General features: G+C 37.6%; 1 protein-coding gene across 8 annotated transcripts in view; it reads right to left on the reverse strand.

Annotated features, from left to right (window-relative positions):
• CCDC34 (coiled-coil domain containing 34) overlaps positions 1 to 20076 on the reverse strand; it is a 126217-nt gene that overhangs the window by 89657 nt on the left and 16484 nt on the right. For 3 of the 8 annotated variants that reach the window (XM_047747281.1, XM_047747282.1, XM_047747280.1), the window contains exons 4-6: positions 15133 to 15291; positions 14430 to 14571; positions 11843 to 11886 (exon numbers count right to left, since the gene is read on the reverse strand). In XM_047747281.1, coding sequence (XP_047603237.1) covers positions 11870 to 11886; positions 14430 to 14571; positions 15133 to 15291 — 318 coding nt within the window. In that variant the 3' untranslated portion in view covers positions 11843 to 11869. Of the gene's footprint in view, positions 1 to 9337; positions 9348 to 11842; positions 11887 to 12413; positions 12948 to 14429; positions 14572 to 15132; positions 15292 to 20076 lie in introns of those variants that run through there. The other 5 variants (XM_047747276.1, XM_047747279.1, XM_047747277.1 and 2 more) reach the window with 3 other exon arrangements.

A 20076-nucleotide genomic window follows, 5' to 3' on the forward strand; every position in this document is an offset into this window, starting at 1 on the left:
ATGTGGCCTGGTCTTTGGAATTTTAAAAAGATCCCTAGATGATTCTAAAGTGCAGACACATGGAAGGAATCACTGGTTTAGGGAGTGAAATCAGCAGAACTCAGTTGCTGACTGGCTGCAGTTGAAAATATGGAAAAGGAATGTTGAGGATGGATGAAGCCCATGTTTCTAGCACTGGACAAATCTGTCAGGTGTATCTCGATGAAGCATTACATGTTTCTTTTCAATCATTTTGTGACACTAATGCTTGAGGAAAACATTAACTAGGTAGGTCATAAAGCTTTGTAACATGGGCTATGGAGGTACATGGAAGTATGGAGGCCATGGAAATGGGTCCATCAGATTTATTGTCAGAAGCATAATGGACCAAGGGCCCCAGATGCGGTGCTCTGAATCTATCACAGAGTTCTAACCAAGGTCAGTCTTCCCACAGGCTGCTCCCAGCCAGTGACTGAGTAGCGGAGACTCTAAACCAGATCCATAGCTACAAGATGTGGACTCTCTGATGGGTAACATGCGTTGGGGGCCTCATCAGCTCTGTTGAACTTTTCTTAGAACTTCACTGAAACCTAACCCTCTTTCTACCAACCTATCTTCTTTCCTTCTGTCCTCCACATGTAGGTCAGACCTAATCATGGTCTGATAGCTTTCCTGGCTCCTTGGACTCCCTCGCTATTTCTCTTACAGGCTAGTACTCACAATCTCTTGCGTGACTAATCCTATCCTGGTGTCTGTTTCTCAGAGGATCCAAACTAACATACAAGGTTTTAACCTTTTTTTTAAATTAATTTTCCTATTTGATTCTTATGAAATACGGGAAACAACTCTCCAAAATTTCAGCCAAAGATAACTTAAATGAGCTTCCAAGAAGCACATGAGCAAAGCTTCAGATTGAAAGTCAAAATATGCCTGAATTTCCCTCATCAAATTCATATGGAATATTTCTGCACAGTCTTAACAAAGAAACCCTTTACATTAAAAGCTCCCATAAAGCATACACCTATCTAAAAACACTACTGCTACTTTCAAAGGCCAAATGTTTTATGAAAAAATTACAAATTGGCATCAAAAAACATGATAGTAGCATGAATAATTCTCCTTAACTGTAAAACCTTTTGAAAATGTGTACCCTTATTTAATCTACTGTCAGGAAGTAAAATGTTACTTCCATTATCAAAAAATACTCAAAATGATATAAAAAGCATCTTCTATGTGTCACACATTGTGCTGATTACTTCACATGGTATGTTAATCTTTGCAACCATCTTCTGGAGAAAGTATCATTAAGTCCATTTTTTAGAAGAATAAACTGAGGCTTAGAGAGGTAGAGACTTGTCTAATTCCTACAGCTTAGAGAGCAAAGCACATATTCAAACTCAAGAAGTCTATGGTCCCCTGAGCCAGGCTGCTTCCTGGCAGAACCTGCACATGGACCAGAGGAAGGCATCCTCAAGTAAGTTGTGTTTGTCACTATCTAAGAGGAGATGATATTGCTCTCACCATCCTTACTAGGGATAAGCAGTGACCAAGTCCTCATTCTGCAATTGCAAAAATGAACAACACAGAAAACAGAAACAGTGCAGAAAGGGACTTTCACAATTGCCTTGTCTCATGTCTTCATTGGACAGCTAAATAATGGGTGGCTCAGTCAGTTAGGCATCTGATTCTTGATCAGGTCTTGATCTTGGGATCATGAGTTCAAGCCCCATACTGGGCTTGACAATGGGCATGGCGCCTACTTTAAAAAAAAAAAAAAAAAGCAATCTTGACAGCTAAATAAATTGGTAAGAATTTCCTCTATTTTAACATACACCTTTTAAGATTTGCGTTTTAGATTTACCTATGTGGGCACTTTGCATCTCAGCCCACACCAACAGAGGAAAGCCCTGGGCTGAGGGAGTGGGAGTCACAGACAGCTAGGCGCTGTATGGTTGTTTTGGTAAATTTATTCAAACTAAAGTTGAAAACATTCCACTCCCACGCCACCAAAGAGAAACAAAGATTGCTTCCATCTCCCTCTGGCCCTCAGGTGGTTCCCAGGACCATGAAGCTGGTGGGAAGGGAGAGGCTCTTCCTTTTTTTCCCAAGTTCACGTGTTAGTTCCATCAGCTTAGAGCAGGTGAATGAGAAAGGGAAAGGAGGAGGTGCTGTGGTTTCTGGGAAAGAAAAGTGCAGTTGTTCCTTGCCAACTTTTTTCTCCCGCACATAAGGTACAACTTTCTACCTACTGACAGATAATTGAGTATTTTCCCTTCTCAAGTGTTCCTCTTACCCCTTCCAATTTTAAGAGGAAATTCAAGACCCACTCTCCTTTCTGAAAAATTTTCTCTCTCAGGCAGACTGCCATTATCAACAGTAGGTAAATATTCACTGCAAAGGAACTTAGTGTGTTTTTTTTTGCCAGCCCACATACGAATTTAATTTAGAATACTAATGAGCATGGTAAACACTTGAATATTATTTGCTATGTTTTCTTTTTTGAATAAAGAAAAATTACTTTTTAGTTTAAGTCATAAAGTGCAATTTATTAGTGTAATGTAAACTACTTTATATTTTGTTCTTCATCTGGGCCCTGGGTATCACACTAAGCAAGTCTTTGAAAGTCCAACTTTGAACTGTTAATTAGATCACTAGCAATTCGTTTTTTAAATAAATAGTCCATCTGTAACACTTCAGACCCTGAAGCCACAGGTGGTCCATTTTTAATAATCAAACTTCAAGGTTTGCTCTCACATGGAATATTTAAGATTCTTCTGTAGAAATGACTAAGATTCTAGAAATTTCCCTTTTAACGTTATAGAGGGTGTCAATGTATACAATCCATCTGAAAGGCCCTTTGATATTCAAAAGCTGTCATATAACCTAGCCTTGGGTCTTTGAAAGAAAGGTTACCTGTGAGGGGTGCCTGGGTGGCTCAGTCAGTTAAGTGTTCACCTTTGGCTCAGGTCGTGATCCCTGGGGTCCTGGGATCAAGTCCCGCATCTCATCAGGCTTCCTGCTCAGTGGGCAGTCTGTCTCTCCCTCTCCCTCTGCTTGTACTCTTTCTCTCTCTCTGCCAAGTAAATAAATAAAATCGAAAGGAAGGAAGGGGAGGGAGGAAGGGAGGGGTAGATAGGTAAGTAGGTAGGTATGTAGGTTACATGTGGAATCATCCCTGTTCTAGGTCCATTCCTTCCTCTCCAGGCTCCAAAATGATTAAATGCTAAGTTTTGTTTACTCAGGGCCTCAAAACTGGGTCCCAGCTCACTAACTTCCACTTGGAAGTGTTTCCTGACAAAGTTAGCTTCCTCCCGATGTGCTCCCATGGCTCATGCTTTAAGGTTGATCCTGGTTTAACTCCACCTCCACCAGAATGTAAGCTCCAACAGATCTAAGACCAGGTCAATCTTGTTGACCACTCTATCCCCAAAATCTAGCACTGTGCTAGAAATTCACTAAATATGAATGGAATAATCAAATAGAAGACTTCCCTCATTCCATCTGAACCCTCATGTAGCACTTTATATTATGGAAAATGTCTGTACTCCCTTCTCTAAAATTGCCTCTCAGGTGGGCGCACTCTCCTCTCATGCCCTCTCAACCTTTCCCATTGCTCTTCCAGTGGCTTCTTTTCCATTGCCTTATCTTTATGTCAGTTCCCTACACCCCAGCCTAGCCCATCTTCTCCCTGCCAGCACATGATAGGCACTTCGTAAGTATGTATTGAATGAATGAATGCCATGCTTCAAACTCTCCTGGGGAAAGGTTATCCATCTCCATGGCTTCAATAATTATGTTAAACTGAGGAGGTCTAAATATCTAAGCCTAAACTAAATTCTCACCTGGGTAACAAACCTGTGTCTCCACAAGAACCCTTATGTCAATATACTCACCACTAAACTTTGGATTTCTAATTAATCAGCAGATTAATCAAATGCAATTATCTCTGTTCCCTCTCCAACCTCTGCTAAAATGATGGCAAAGGAATTTCTTTAAAAAAAAGAAAAAAGTACAAATCCACAAGGGGAAGGAGAACGGAAGAGAATACGAGAGCTAACTGAAGATTTCAGCACATTGTTAGAAGGCACTGAATGAAGGCGAAATAACAAGTTAGGACAGTGTGGATGTGGCATTTTTTAAAATCATCTCTAAGAATACTAATGATAGTTGCATTTCTTTTCTTTTCTTTTTTTTTTTTTTAATTGGCTCTGTTTCCTACAGGTGCTTTTTCCCCTTTTCTCTTTTACTGTTTAAAGGTTTCTAAAAACCGAAACAGATACTGGTGCACACAGAGAACTGCCTCAGCCTACAGAAATTACACATGGAGACCGCAGGTACCAAGGAGAGCTCATACCCTAGATGGGCTGAAACAACCTGAAGTGATAGTTCACATCATGAACAGGGATACATAGAGCTGCCTGCCCAAATTCTATTCACGAAAACTGGCAGCAGGCTTATATCCCCCAGGAACATCAGCAGATTCTTCTCTTAGAAACTAAATAGTCCAAGGAGAAGACTTCCAAGCATTTGGAGGTTTCCTCAACAACAAATAAAATCCACCTTCAGTAAGCCCTGCCCATGCCCACACAGCTTCCATGAAGCCTTTTTAATGCTCTATTCTTGAGTCAGAACAGACGGGATTCATAGTATGAACATAAATGTCAGACAGGGATTAACAAACATTTGAGGACCGAAAAAGAGAAAATGAAGGAAAATGGGCACCTGGAGGAAACACAGCCAATTAAGAAGGGGAAAAATGCAATTAATGTCCTTTAGATATGTGAAAACATACTATATCCATAAAATAAGTATAGGATGCTATGAAAAAGGAATAAACAGGAGAGAGAGAGAGCGTGCTTGGAATTTAAAATGAGGTAGCCATAAAAAACTTGCCCAAGAATCAGAAGATAACATCAAAGAAATCTTGGTCCCTCTCCTGGTGGGGGCAGGGTATGGCAGTGGGACAGAGATTTAAGGTGGGGGGGGGAGGGGACTTAAAAAAAGATTAGAGAATTGATTCAGAAATGCTAACTGCCTAAACAAATTGAAGAAAAAAGGGACAGAGAATGTTGTGGGGAGGAAATCATCAAAGGAAAAATTCACGTAAATAACCCCCCAGAGAGCAGGACCATGAAGGTAATGAGCATTGAGGCAAATAGTTTTCCATCAAAAAACTTTTAGTACTATTAGTTTTTTTTTTTTTTTTTTTTTTTTTTTTTGAGAAGGGGTGGAAGGGCAGAGGGAGAGAATCTTCAAGCAGACTCCCTACTAAGTGCTGTGCCTAACACAGGGCTCGATCCCTCAACCCTGAGATCATGACCTGAATTGAAATCAAGAGTCAGACACATAACCCACTGAGCCACCCAGGTGCCCCAGCACTATTTAATTTTTAAACCATGTGCATATATGATCTTCATTATCAAGTTAGTAGGAGGAAAAAGTCCTCTATTTCTTACCCCTACATCTATCCTACTTTTCTATATTCCCTTTCTCCATTAATAATATCAACATCAGTTAGGTCTGAAACAACCCTTCCCACTTCTACTCTGGAAAGATTTTTCAGACATGCCTCCTCTCTATACCTACTGTTCTCATCTGATTCTGTCACCTCTCTGCGGACTGGTTTCACAACATCATTACTGTCTTTGGTCTGTACTCCCTACCCACCCTGCCCAAGCCATCATGCTGTTGTACTTTTAAAAGCTTTGCATGCCTGCAGTGGACTGACAATGTCCTCTCTTGATAGTCCCCCTCTTTCAGGATACCCCTCAAGGCTTGGAGTCAGTGGGTATGTGTTTTTCCTATCTACCCTGATCCCCACTGCCACTTGCAAACCACTTTACATCTCAACCCTTCGAAACTCACAGCCCTTCTGAATATGCCGTCTGACCACAATAGCCAATAATGCTCTGTTTGACTGTCATATGGTTAAGTTAAACCAGTTACTGAAATCCTAGCACCGAGCTCACCATCTTCTCTCTACCAGTACTGTCATAATTCCTGGCAATTTGAACATCCATATAAAAAAAGTCTCCCAAAATCCCGGCCTGTTGTTTTCTTAATTTTCTCAGTTCCATCAATATACGCCATGTAGGCCACCCACCACCATGGTCATGGTCATGGTCAGGATCTTGTCATCACCATCAACTGACTGCAAGCTCCTACCTCTCCAGCTTCCCTCAAGAACCTCCAGCCCAACATTCTGCAAGAGCACTGGAAACACTCAACTGAAAACCTCTTCCTCACCATCCACCATCCATGGTTAAATACCATGTTTCGGTGCTATAATCACTCCCTGGAAAACACTCTTTCTGAGACTGCCGTGCTACCTACTGCACTAATGAGGTACCTGGAAAAAACTCTTCAAATGATTTGTTCTTTCTCCATCCATTCTGCTTGCCCTATTTGTGCAGCCCTAATAAAGCCTTACTCTGCTCCTAATCCCAAGTAGCTAAACCTCTCCCCAGAAAAGGAATAAAACATGACAGAGTTCTGTTAATTGGTCCAATTTTGAACCAAAAATATCAAATCACAAACACTACCCATCATTAAGTCCCATTAATTTCTCTAGTACATTTGTTTTCCCCTTGGCAAGATGCTCATTCTCTATTACCTCTACCTTTATCTCTCCTGCTTGCGATAACTTCTTGTATCCCTCTACTTGCCTCCCTTTCATACTTCATTGAGAATCCAGAAACTATGAGACAAGAACTACCTCTATCATCCTCCTATCATCAATGCTGTTAATCCACTGATTAACATATGAACCAATATACCGTGTTTTCTCCTGTCAACAGGGAGGAAGATTCCTTGCTTCCACATGAGCCATTTAAGAACTACATTCCTAAAACCATCCTTGATCTCTCCTCTCTTCAAGCCCCCTCTTTTACCTGGATCATCAACATCAGCAGAGAAACATGTTTAATATCACCCATCTTAAGCAAAACAATGTCCTTGACCTATGTTTTCTGCCAGCTCCCATCCCATTTATCCCCTCTCCACAAAACTTCTCTCAAGAGTTGTCTTGATGTATAATCTCCACATTCTCACTTGCCATTCTCTCTTCAACTTACTTTGATGTGGTTTCATACTAGTTTTTCTTATTAAAAATATTATATAGGAAACAACATGTGGTTGTTGGACTTTGACCTCTTGAGTTCCAATCCCTGTTCTGTGACTCATTAGGTAAAAAAGTAGCACTAACTTGTCTATGTCTCAATTTCCTTAGCTATAAAATGGGGATAATAAAAGCAACTGTCTCATAGGGTTGTGGTAAGGACTAAAAAAGTTAGCGCACATAAAAGCACACAGAACGCTGTTAGCATACATAAAGTATCCAATATTGAGGTCAGTAATGGCCTTCCTTCATCTTACCATGGCCAATTATGAAAGCTCTTTTCAGCTCTTCCTTATCTCTCAGGCAGCACTGAACAGACTTCATAACTCCTTGCTTCAAACACTTCCCATGGCTTCTGGGACATCATACTCCACTGGGTTTCCTTCAACTTCAATGAATGCTTCTTTGCAGGATACTTGCTGGCTGTTCGATTTCTAAATATTGGGATATTAAGCCCTCTCTTTTTACTATCCAAACCCTCCCTAGATAACCTGATCCAGTTCTATGCTTTTAAATGCCACCTATATACTGATGTTGCTGAAATTTGTATCTTCAATCCTGGCTGTCCCCAAGCATCAGACACAAATATCTAACTGCCATCTCCACCAGGTTACTAAGTTAGTACTATAAACCAGAGATCTAGATCAGAATACTTAAGGACTCCTCTCTCGCCATCTCAGCCATGAATCTACTCCTACCACATCTTCTGATTTTTCTAATAGTTATCATCATTCACCCAGCTGATCAGGCCTCTAAACACGAAGTCATAACTGATGCTTCCTCCTTCCCTCAGCCTGACGTCCAAATGTTACAAGTCCTGCTTGTCTCACCACCGAAATAGACCCCAAATCCATCTCTACCTCCTACCATGCTGCCGATGTCACTTTACTCCAAACTACTGTGATATTCTTCCTGGATACAGCAAAAGCTTCCCCATGAGTTTCCCTGCCTTGACTTTTTGTACCCAACAAGCCAGTTTCCCCACAGCAGCCAGAGTAATCTCTAAGTATATATCTGAATTCATCAATTCCCTCCTTAAAATCTTCCAGAAGCTTCTCAACACAATTAGAATAATCGAACTGGTGAACTCAGGATTATATGTGATCTGACTCTCCAACCTTAACTCCTACTATCTTCCCCATCACTCTCTCTACTCCAGACACACTGGCCTTTTTTCAAACATAAGAAACTCATTTTTTTTAAAAAAAATAGATTTATTTGAGAGAGAGAGAGAACACAAGCAGGGGGGGAGTGGTATGAGGGGTGGGCAGAGGAAGAAGCACACTCCTCACTGAGCAGGGAGCCTGTATAGGGCCCAATTCCAGGACCCTGAGATCACAACCTGAGCTGAAGGTAGATGCCCAACTGACTGAGCTGCCTAGGCGCCCCACAAACTCATTTCTGTTCTAGGGCCTCTGTACAGGCTGTTGCCTCTGACAAGGAATCTCTTTCCCCAGATTTTAGCAAGGCTAACTCAGCTGCATGTTACCATCCCAGAGAAGTCCATCCATCTAAAGTAGTGAACTTCCTCCTCCACCCAGTTACTATTTATCCCAATATTCTGTCTTATTTTCTTTATAGCATCCAAAGCCAAATAAAATGCTGTTTGTCGGGGCGCCTGGGTGGCTCAGTGGGTTAAAGCCTCTGCCTTCAGCTGAGGTCATGATCTCGGGGTCCTGGGATCGAGCCCCGCATCGGGCTCTCTACTTGGAGGGGAGCCTGCTTCCTCCTCTCTCTCTCTGCCTGCCTCTCTGCCTACCTGTGATCTCTATCTGTCAAATTAAAAAAAAAAAAAAAAAGCTGTTTGTTTACATGTTTAATATGTTTCCTATCTCTGCCATATAAGATCTCATGAGGGTGAAGGGGGCCCCTCTTATTCACAAATGAACCTCCAGCATCTAGAATACTAATTAGCCCATAGTAGGTATTCAATAAGTTTTAATTCAATCAATCTGAAGAAAACAAAAACAGTATTCACTTTTTACTTTTAGCATAGGGGTAAATGAGCATTGAGAAGCACTGACAAGTTAACTTACTGTTAGTATATCCTCAGTCAAGACCAGTATGTTAACCGAAGTCAGTTATTATACAAATCGATTATCACTAAAGAAAAAGAATATTGGGGGCGCCTGGGTGGCTCAGTGGGTTAAGCCGCTGCCTTCGGCTCAGGTCATGATCTCAGGGTCCTGGGATCAAGGCCCGCATCGGGCTCTCTGCTCAGCAGGGAGCCTGCTTCCCTCTCTCTCTCTCTCTGCCTGCCTCTCCATCTACTTGTGATCTCTCTCTGTCAAATAAATAAATAAAATCTTTAAAAAAAAAATATTAAAAAAAAAAAGAATATTGGTACATCTTATCAGAAATAGCATATAAAAAAGAAACTTACTTGCATTTTTAGGTACTTCTACTTATTATTTTGTAACCCCATGATAAGTTTCTAAATTAGACAAGGTATTGAACACTGAAAAGAAGAGGCATCTTCCAGATATGTAGACATATAGCCAGGACTCACAGACTCAGGTCTACAATACCTGTGTTCTTTCTATCAGATCATGATTTTGACATTATAGGCTATCTAGATATTTCAGAGCACTTCCAATCAGTGGTAGTAGAAGTGAGAGATATTTTCAAAACCTCAAAAGTTATAGTTTGTAATACCTAAAATATCAAGTACCCTGACATAAAAAAAAATGGATTCACATTTAAAACACTAACATCCTGGGGGCACCTGGGTGGCTCAGAGGGTTGAGCCTCTGTCTTCGGCCTGGGTCATGGTCTCAGGGTCCTGGGATCGAGCCCCACATCGGGCTCTCTGCTCGGCGGGAAGCCTGCTTCCTTCTCCCTCTCTGCCTGCCTCTCTGCCTATTTGTGATCTCTCTCTGTCAAATAAATAAGTAAAATCTTTAAAAAAAAAAAAAAAAACACTAACATCCTGCTGATCAGGTATGCTGATTCAAGTTTTTGATTAATAAAATGGGATTTTATTTTTTTATTTTATTTTATTTTTTTAAAGATTTTATTTATTTATTTGACAGAGGAAAGAGAGATCACAAGTAGGCAGAGAGGCAGGCTGGCAGGAAGAGAGGAGGAAGCAGGCTCCCCGCTGAGCGGAGAGCCAGACGTGGGGCTCGATCCCAGGACCCTGAGATCATGACCTGAGCTGAAAGCAGAGGCTTAACCCACTGAGCCACCCAGGTGCCCCTAAAATGGGATTTTAATAATAAATGAGTTTGGCAGTCAAAATCTTTCTATAATGGATCATTGTAGTAGTAAAACAGGACCTCACACGTCCATAAGATCAAGTCCAAATTCTGCAGCATAGACAGAGCCTTTTTACTCTGATCCCTGCTTCTCTCCTAGCTACTTTTCACAGTATGTCCATGAGTATGGTCAGCCTCATGACCATTTGGAAAAATCTCTGCCTATCTTTTATCAGCTCAAATGTCACCTCCTCCTTGTAGACTTTCTTAATCCCTTCACAAGCTGAACTATCTCTCCTCTATGTTCCCAGATGATCTTTGAACTTGATTTTAAGCAGCATATTATAGTACTTAATCTGTTACAGGTTTTCCTGACTAGGCTGTAAATGTTGACTGAATTAAAGAAATATGCTGTTTAAATTCCTAAATCAATATGCAAAACACCTGTCACAGAGTAAATGTTTGATTATAGTAGTTCCCCCCCTTATCTGTGGGGATACATTCCAAGACCTCTCTCTGGTAGACACCTGAACCACAGATAGTACCAAACCCTATTTATATACTGTTTTCCCCTATAAATACACACCTATGATGAATTTTAATTTATAAATTAAGCACAGTAAGAGATTAACAATATAGAACAATTATAATAATATATTGTAATAAGTTGTATGAATGTGGTCTCTCTCTCAAAATACTTATCGTACTGTACTTACCCTTCATTGGGACTGCAGTTGACCACAGGTAACTAAAACCACAGAAATCAAAACCACAGATAAGGGGGGACTATTGTAATTTGGTCAAACTAATTAATCGATGATTGAACAAAAAAAGTCTGATTAGAATTAGGGTTACAGTTAAAAGTTGCCTAAATGACTTAATCTATGTGTGAAATTGAAGGTTTCTTAAATACAAACATATATTAAACCCCCAAGAATTCAGGCCTCTATATGCTTTGTTTTTAACACATAAAAAGTTTATTGCTACTCTGGCTAATTGTACATTCTCCCAACACAGGTGAATTTGTTAAAGAATCATCACCTGGAAATATCACTGTGTCTAAGAGGTTCTCAGAAGGATCATCAAGCCTCTAAATCTCACCAATATTCTGACCTACTGACTCAGTCACCTACTGACTCCTCCCAAACTGTTCTCTGCTTAGAAGTGAATTTTCCCAGATCTCTGATGGTGTGAACACCCTTGCAAGATCTTACTCCTGTTTCTTTGTGTTGGTCAGCACCACTGTACATTCATCACCGGAAATGTGACAGATGACTAAACTAGCAGAAACATGGAATATGTTCTAAATAGGTATCACTTTTATTTTTATTTTTTTTAAAGATTTTATTTATTTATTTGACAGACAGAGATCACAAGTAGGCAGAGAGGCAGGCAGAGAGAGAGAGGAGGAAGCAGGCTCCCTGCTGAGCAGAGAGCCCGATGCGGGGCTCGATCTCAGGACCCTGAGATCATGACCTGAGCTGAAGGCAGAGGCTTAACCCGCTGAGCCACCCAGGTGCCCCTAGGTATCACTTTTAAATGAACTTACTGAACTTTATATTGTCACAACAAATCTTCATTTCTTGATGGTTCCTAAAAAAAGATACAAAGTTTTAAAATTTAATAAAAGTGCTGAGTGTTATCTTTGTAATCCTTTGAACCTTCCTTACTTAATATGTATTTACTAATATGATCTCAGCTTTAATAAAATGCCACTTAAACTTTAACATTAAAAAATAATGTACTGATAATCTTAATTTCAAAATTAACCACCTAATTATAATTAATGTATAAGTATTTGTATAAAGTTTAGCAAAATATCGTGTTTCATACCAATCTAAGATCCAGAGCATATAGTAACATTTAAAAATTTACGTTTCAAAACTCAACCCTCATTTCTTTGTTACAAAACATGCCTCTAGTTGGTTATTTAAAAACATTTAAAAATATTTACAAAGGAAAATACACCAAAAGTTATCAACAAAGACTGTTTTTGATTACTGTAGGAGTCTAACCCATTTAAATTCTTTTAAGAGTTATCCTGAGCATGCAATTTAGAAATGCTTGTCTGAACAATTTAAGCTTAATCTTACTATGTTCATAAACACAAACACAGAGTATGAAAGAACACAACACAAAATGTTAGTTTTATTGGCATTACAATGTAGTTTTAATACAAGCTAAATATAAACACAATTGTTAGATATTCAGTCACTTATCCTGGGAAACAAAATGCCAAGATCAACCTTGAAGTGCTTATAAAAATGAAAATGTATAAAGGATCTTCAATTAGCTCTAAGGACAACATATACAAATGCAAAAATGGGAAAGTGCCAATAATCACATCAAATGCTGAGCTGTTGACTGAGGAATAAAAACGATTCTACTTTTAAAATTAAATAGCTTCAGGTAAAAGCATGCAATTTCCCACATCCACTATCTTTGTATTCTGCACAGAGTTCCAAGGCAAAGATTGCTTCTGGCTTTCTGAACCACCAGAGAGGATGATGACCTGTGTGGCTGACTTATCACAGGCCTTTTAGTCTTCTTTCCTGATAGGTCCTTAGCTTCTTTGGAAGGAGGCATATGAATGGGTTTCCATGGAATTGGATTATAAAAGGCTGGCTCTGGATAAGAATTTCCACTGTAAAAATCTAAAATTATTAAGAAGTCAGAACAAAACAAAACAAGAAAAAACTTCTTGAGATCAAAGAAACTACTTATTTTTAAATTCCTAGAAAAATGTTACAGTATCAAAATATCGCTGACAAGCCAATTTAATCCATTTAAAATTTGAACTCTAATATATTTTCAAACAAGTAACATTTTTCAAATACAGTAAGCACTGCAGTAAAAATTAAAATATAAGTGATAATTTTAAGTCCAAAGAGTGTTGTCAAAATCTACATAAATAAAAATTCATATAAAAATTTTATTAAGAAATCACTTTTAGAACCCTTAAACTGATCAAAATCTTCATTTCCTTAACTCAGTCTAGGAAACCACTGTTTGTGTACTAGTTTTCCCTAGTCAGACACTGAATTTTAGAGAAAAGAAAGGTTTATTGCATTATAGCTAAAGTGAATCAAAACTCTTGTTCAGAATCACTGAAATTCTAAATTATTATCAATCAAATTAATCTGATTACATACTATCTCTGTAATTTTGATTATTAAAAGTAGTAGAGCATTTGCAGACAAATCTTTATTAGAACAACTCATTAAAAATGCAAAATTTGATAAAATAATCCATTATTATAGCAAACAACTTCTAGTCAATACATATATTCCCTACCTGAAGTTTTAACTGTACTAATCAATTGTTGGGTTAAAACCACTGCTTATTCCTCTTTTTTTTTCAAACAGAAAAAGAGAAAGCAAGGAGCAGACCATGCCTAGTGCCTAATAGCTGTAATGGATGACTTTTGTGACACGTAGGAGAGGCCTAAACCCTGACAGCAGGAATGTGTTGTGATTCAGACACTGGCAACCCACTTTGACTGCATAGATATGTCAACACACACTTCACCAAGATGGTCAAAACAAAGTCTGGAATATGTTCTATTGTGTGAACAGAACAGAATGGGGTATTTTTAATAATAAATCACTTAAACAAGTGAAGGCAGCTGTCAGCAAGGTATGAGCTTCCAACATGAAGTACAAAGAAAAACATGCACTGCCATTTATAATCAGAGCAAGCCTAAAGGCCAACCGGTTTTGTGTCGGGTTCATGTGCTGCCTAGTATTCCACCCTGCAAAAGGAATGTACCAAAGACACTGGAAGCTCAGCCTCAGAGATGGTTAGATGAAGGGGAGGAAAAATGATCTCTTAAATATATCCTCATGAAGGCTTCAAAAACCAAAAACATAAGAAAGTTCTACGTGTTTCTTACTGGCAGAAATCATTACTTTGCAGTTTTGCAACTACTGCCTTTAAAATATATCTAATTTATAAGAGAATGACAAAAGATTTGTAGTATCTCTATAGGAACACAGTGTGTTATAATCTTCCAAAAAATAGTAATTTGAAAGAAAAATGAATTTTACACATATCTATTTATGTCAAAAGGAAACATAATGTATAATATTTGCTGCTGTAAACCATATTTATCTAAGCCACATAACATAAAAACCAACCTGTAAGTTTTCCATTGGCATAACCATAGCTCTTTGCAGCTGGACGAGGTTTATTTTTTGCATTTTCCAACCATTCTTTAAACCTTTTCTCTGCTATTTCCTTTTTTTCCTGTAATTCAGCTTGCCGTTGTTTTTCTTTTTCCTTAAAATGACAAGACCAAAGAATCTCTAGTGATGTTCTGTAACTAAAAATTCTATTCAAATTTCATTGACTCCTCTTCCCCAATAGCTTCCTACCCCAATGGCTTACTGATCATAAATACTAAATCATATTTCTATAAATTGATCAAAAAAATTAAACATGATCAGGGATGTAATCTAAAGGTGGCTGCTTCTACACAAGACATCAAACCCAAGAAGGAAAAATGCAATTTGCAGTTTTAAAATAGAACAGTAACTTACAATGTAATAAGACTTTCATAAAAGTGCATAAAAAATATTTAAAAGCATAAACCATGAAAAAAAGTTTGAACCTGACTGAAAATGTATCAACAAGCTTATAAATATTTTTCAACCTGAAAAAGCCATAAATGCATATTCATTTCTGAAACTTCCACATAGTATAAAGAAGTAGGGATAGTTTCATGTCTTTGTTTTATGGTAAAGTGGTGCCTATTTTCTATTAGAAACTTTTTATACAATATAGTTGGCACATATGAACACTAAAGCCATATATTCCAACTGGTTACTTTAATATAAATACCTTTTCTTTCTTCTTCTTTTCACATTCTTCAGCATTTTTCTTCTTTAACCATTCTTGGTATTTTTCTTTTGCCTTTTCTTGCAAATGTTCTTTCTCCAATTCCTTTGCTGCTTTTTCCTCCATTTCCTTATTAATTTTTTGTTCCCTTTCTTTTCTTTTCTTAAATAAAAATGAAAGAATTTCAATTGGATTATCTGTAATTATGCCCATATAAGCAAGGAGTGTTATATGCAGTAATTTTCTAAACTTCAGTTATTTCTTAAAAGAGATGGTAACATAAAGGTTGATACAATGTAGCTTTTGAAAATATATAACATACCTGCAATCTCCTGGTCAATTGTAGTCTACCAGCTTTGCTATAAATTTCATGAGGACAGTAACAAAGACCTTGCCCACCGAAGTATACTCAGAGGTTGTGACAGTACTAGGTAAACAGTCGGTGCTCAATAAAGATTTGTTGCTTAATGAACAGAAATTACAACCCATTAGAGTGTTCTAAATCTTGTATTTTATAGTAGATGTTTACCTTCACTCTAAAGTAGAAGCCATATATGTACATTTCCTGACAGTTTGTCAATACAAATACTTAGATAAAATCTTTGTCATCTGTGAGGTACACAGCACAAAAAAAATAACATTAAAGACTGTTAAAAGGGCACATACAGACAAATCTCTAGCTACATAATTCTTATAAGTTCTACACAGACCAGAGGTAGCAAACTATGGTCCCCAGATCAAATATGGTCCTGTATTTGTAAATAAAGTTTTACTAAAACATGGCCAAACCCATTTATTCATACATTTATTGTCCGTGGCTGCTTTTGCACCACGACAGCAAGTTGAAGAGCTACAACAGAGACTGTATGGGCTACAAAGCCTAAACTATTTATCTGGCCCTTTAAAGAAAAAATCTGACTGTAACTTAATGTTTGTTTCCTTTTCATTCAGAATATAATTTACCAACCCACCTATATTCTAAATAAACCAATAACATGGCTTACTCTCCTTATTAAAGGTTTAGAAAATAATTTTCAAGGCCTAAGTGTATGTAGTACAAATGCCAGATGCATTACCCTTCATGGAGCAAAAGAAATATGATTGAAGAAAAAAATTTTTCCCTTGAAAGCATCTTGTAGAATATGTTAATGTAAGTAATTCAATTAACACCCAAGTAACAAACACCAGTTCCACAGAATATACATCAGATGCCATACAGGAAAGACTGGTTTTAAAAATCAAAGCCCAGTGCACTTGGGTGGCTCAGTCAGTTGAGTGACCAACTCTTAGTTTCAGCTCAGGTCATGATCTCAGGGTCCTGAGATCGAGCCCCATGTAGAGCTCCACTGCTTCTCTCCTTTTCCCTCTGCCCCTCCCCACTGCTTTCTCTCTCTCTCAAATAAATAAATCTTAAAAAAAAAAAAAAAAATCAAGCCCAAGATGCTATGTGTACTTCTGTCTTGCTGGTCAATCAACAGCTGCAACAAGGAATCCTTTCTTGCTGAGAACACAATTTCCATTAAAACAATAGTGGACTTTACTTCATACTGTCAGAAAAGCTACAAGATTAAAAACAATCTTGTAGTATATTTCACTCACTGTCTGACTCATGAGACTCCTCCACAACCTCAACAACAAAGAGTCATCCAGTCCCTATGTTGTCTTCCATTATAACAGCTAACATTTATTGAGTGCTGACTCCTCTTATTCCTTTTGTATATACCTTATACATATGTACTATATCAATTCTTATAAGACAATATGAGGTAGGCACTATTATAATCTCAACTTACAAATATGGAAATGAGGCACAAAGAAGGTAAGTCATTTGCCTAAATTCACACAGGTGGTAAACGGCAGATCACAGACCATACAGACACCAAAATGAATGTTAAGAATAATTTTGTGTCAATTAATTCAATTTAAATGAAATGCCAAAGTTCCTTAAAATATATAATTTTCTAAAACTGATTCAAAAAGAAAATAGAGTATCTGAATAACATTCTACTTGTAAAAATAATTCAGAATTTAAAACCTTCCCACAGGGGCGCCTGGGTGGCTCAGTGGGTTAAGCCGCTGCCTTCGGCTCAGGTCATGATCTCAGGGTCCTGGGATCGAGTCCCGCATCGGGCTCTCTGCTCGGCAGGGAGTCTGCTTCTCTCTCTCTCTCTCTCTCTCTGCCTGCCTCTCTGTCTACTTGTGATCTCTCTCTGTCAAATAAATAAATAAAATCTTTAAAAATAAATAAATAAATAAATAAATAAATAAATAAAACCTTCCCACAAGGAAAACCCCAGGCTCTAATAGCTTCACTGCCAGATTTCATCACACATTTAAGGAAGAAATAATACCAATCACTACACAAAGTATTTCAGAAAATAGAGGAAAAAAGGAATACATCCAAACTCATTTTAAGAATCCAGTATTGTTCTGATATCAAAACAAGGCATGGAAGTCACAATATACTAATAGGGATGAGACAAGATAACTGTTCTCATCATCAAAAACTTGAAATTTTTAGAGATACATTTAATGAAAGATATATAATACTATACCTTGAAAACTAAAAAACACTACTGAGAGAAACTAAAGATGACCTAAATAAATAGAAAGAAAAATCATGTTTATAGATTTAAAATTTGATATTACTAAGATGGCAATTTTCTCCAAAATGATCTATATATTTAATAAAATCACAATAGTGTCAGGTATTATTAAAGCAAACATGATCAGAGAAATTCATAAGCTGATTCTAAATTATATATGGAAAGACACAGAATAACTAAAAACAATTCTGAAACAGAAGAAGAAAGGTGGAAGATTTACACGATCTGATTAGAAGAATTACAAATTCAATAATTACAAAACTACAGTAACAGAGTAGTGTGGTACTGGCACAGGACTAGATCAAAGGGAGAGAAAAGGGTCAAGAAATAGGAATTTCTATAAGGAAAATTAAATGGGAAGAAATACTTGTAATACATACATGTGACAGGACTTAAAGGAATATAAAAGAAAAAGGAATATAAAAGAAAACAAAAAAATTAAGCACAAAACAAAAACAGGAAATGAGATGTAGAAATGGTTGATAACATTACAGATTGAATTGGGTGCCTCAAAATTCTTATGTTGAAGCCTTAACCTTCAAAGCGACTATATTTGGAGACAGGACTTTTAGAGAGGTAATGAAGGTGATTAAAGTCCTAAGGGTAGGGTTCAAATTCCATAGGGCTGGTGTCCTTATAAGAAGAAGAGACATCAGGGATATTCATGCAGAGAGAAGGGCTTGTGAGGGTAGGGAGAGAAGGTATCCATCTTGCAAGCCAAGTAGAGAGGCCTCAGGAGAAACCTTCACTGATAACCTGCATTTTAGACTTCCAGCCTCCAGAACTGTAAGAAAATAAATTTCCATTGTTTAAGCCACCCAGTCTGTGGAATTTTTTTATGGCAGCCCTAGCAGGTTAATACAACAAGCTTGTGAAAAGATGCTAAATATCATTAGATCTCAGGGAAATGAAAATGAAAACAGCAATAACATACCACCCCATAGTCACTTAACTGAAAAAGACAATATCAAGTTTGGCAAGGATGTGGTGCAACGGGAACTTTCATACAATAGTGGTGAAAATATAAAATGATACAAGCATATTAAAAAACAGTTTGGCAGTTTCTTTTAAACACATACTTAACACACAACCTGGCAATTCAGTTCTTAAGCATTTAACCAAGAAATGAAAACTAATGTCCACAGCACAACTTGTACATAAGTGGTCATAAAATCTTATTTGTAATATCCCAAAACTGAAAACAGCACATTTTTCCACCGACTGGTAAATGGATATACAATTTATGGTTACTGCACAGAATACTCCACAGAACGGTTACTGCTACTCAACAATAAAAAGGTACAATCTTAATAGAGCAAATTTTAAAAACAAAAGAGGCCCAATGCAAAAAATATATATTCTACGATTCCATTTAAATGAAATTCTAGAAAAGGTAAATCTAATCCACAGGGAAAGAAAGTAGACTAATGGTTTTCTTGGAGCTGGGACTAGTTGCGGGTAGCAACGGGGCTTGAATGCCAAGGGGCAGGGGGATCTTTTTGGAGTCACAGAAATATTCTCTATCTTACTGTAGTGATATTTATTACACAGGCATATAAGTTCGTCAAACCTCATCCAAATTAAGATAGGGTTATTTTACTGTATGTAAATTATAGCTCAATGAAGTTTCTTTTAAAACATCAAAAAGACTTTCTGTAGAATTTAAGCTGGAGAAGAGAGAACAGAATGTTTTTAGTTAGCACAAGGAGAGGAGAGCAGGCACTCAGAGGGATGCACCAAGACAGAGCAGCCAGCTACTAAGTGGCTTCAGATTTTCTGGCACTCCAGTTCTATACCACACAGAGCACAACAATAAATCTTCCCTTTTTTAAGACACGGCCCTGAGAGAAACTTTGTTTCTTGTAACTAAAGGAAACTAACAAAATAACTGGGTACCTAAAGTGTCAAAACCTCTATTTTGATTCCTTCAGTAGTATCTAGAACAGAGTAAAAGTGTTGAATGTATGAATGATGCATTGGATAAGTGTTATCATACGCTTTGTCAACCTGAACTTTTTACATCGGAAAAATCAGTTCCATGTTTTGAGAACTAAAAGTAATTTTATTTTTAAATATTTCTGAAAACAGTGAAGGTAAAGAAGACCCTTTCATAACATATGTGATAACACACTGTAAAAAAAAAAATCTAGAAAAATGAATTAGTATGGCCACACAAATGTAAGAGTACCAGATAAGAAAAGCCATTTATTTGAAAATGATTTAACAATTTAGTGTCATATTAGAGAAACCGACTTTGCTAATGGATATACAAATTCTTTTTGTCTGATTGTTTTTGCTAGAACGCAGAGAAAATGACTTAGAGAAAATTTTGCCACAGATA

This window comes from Lutra lutra, chromosome 10, assembly GCF_902655055.1.
Source record: "Lutra lutra chromosome 10, mLutLut1.2, whole genome shotgun sequence".
Classification (NCBI taxonomy): Eukaryota; Metazoa; Chordata; class Mammalia; order Carnivora; family Mustelidae; genus Lutra; species Lutra lutra.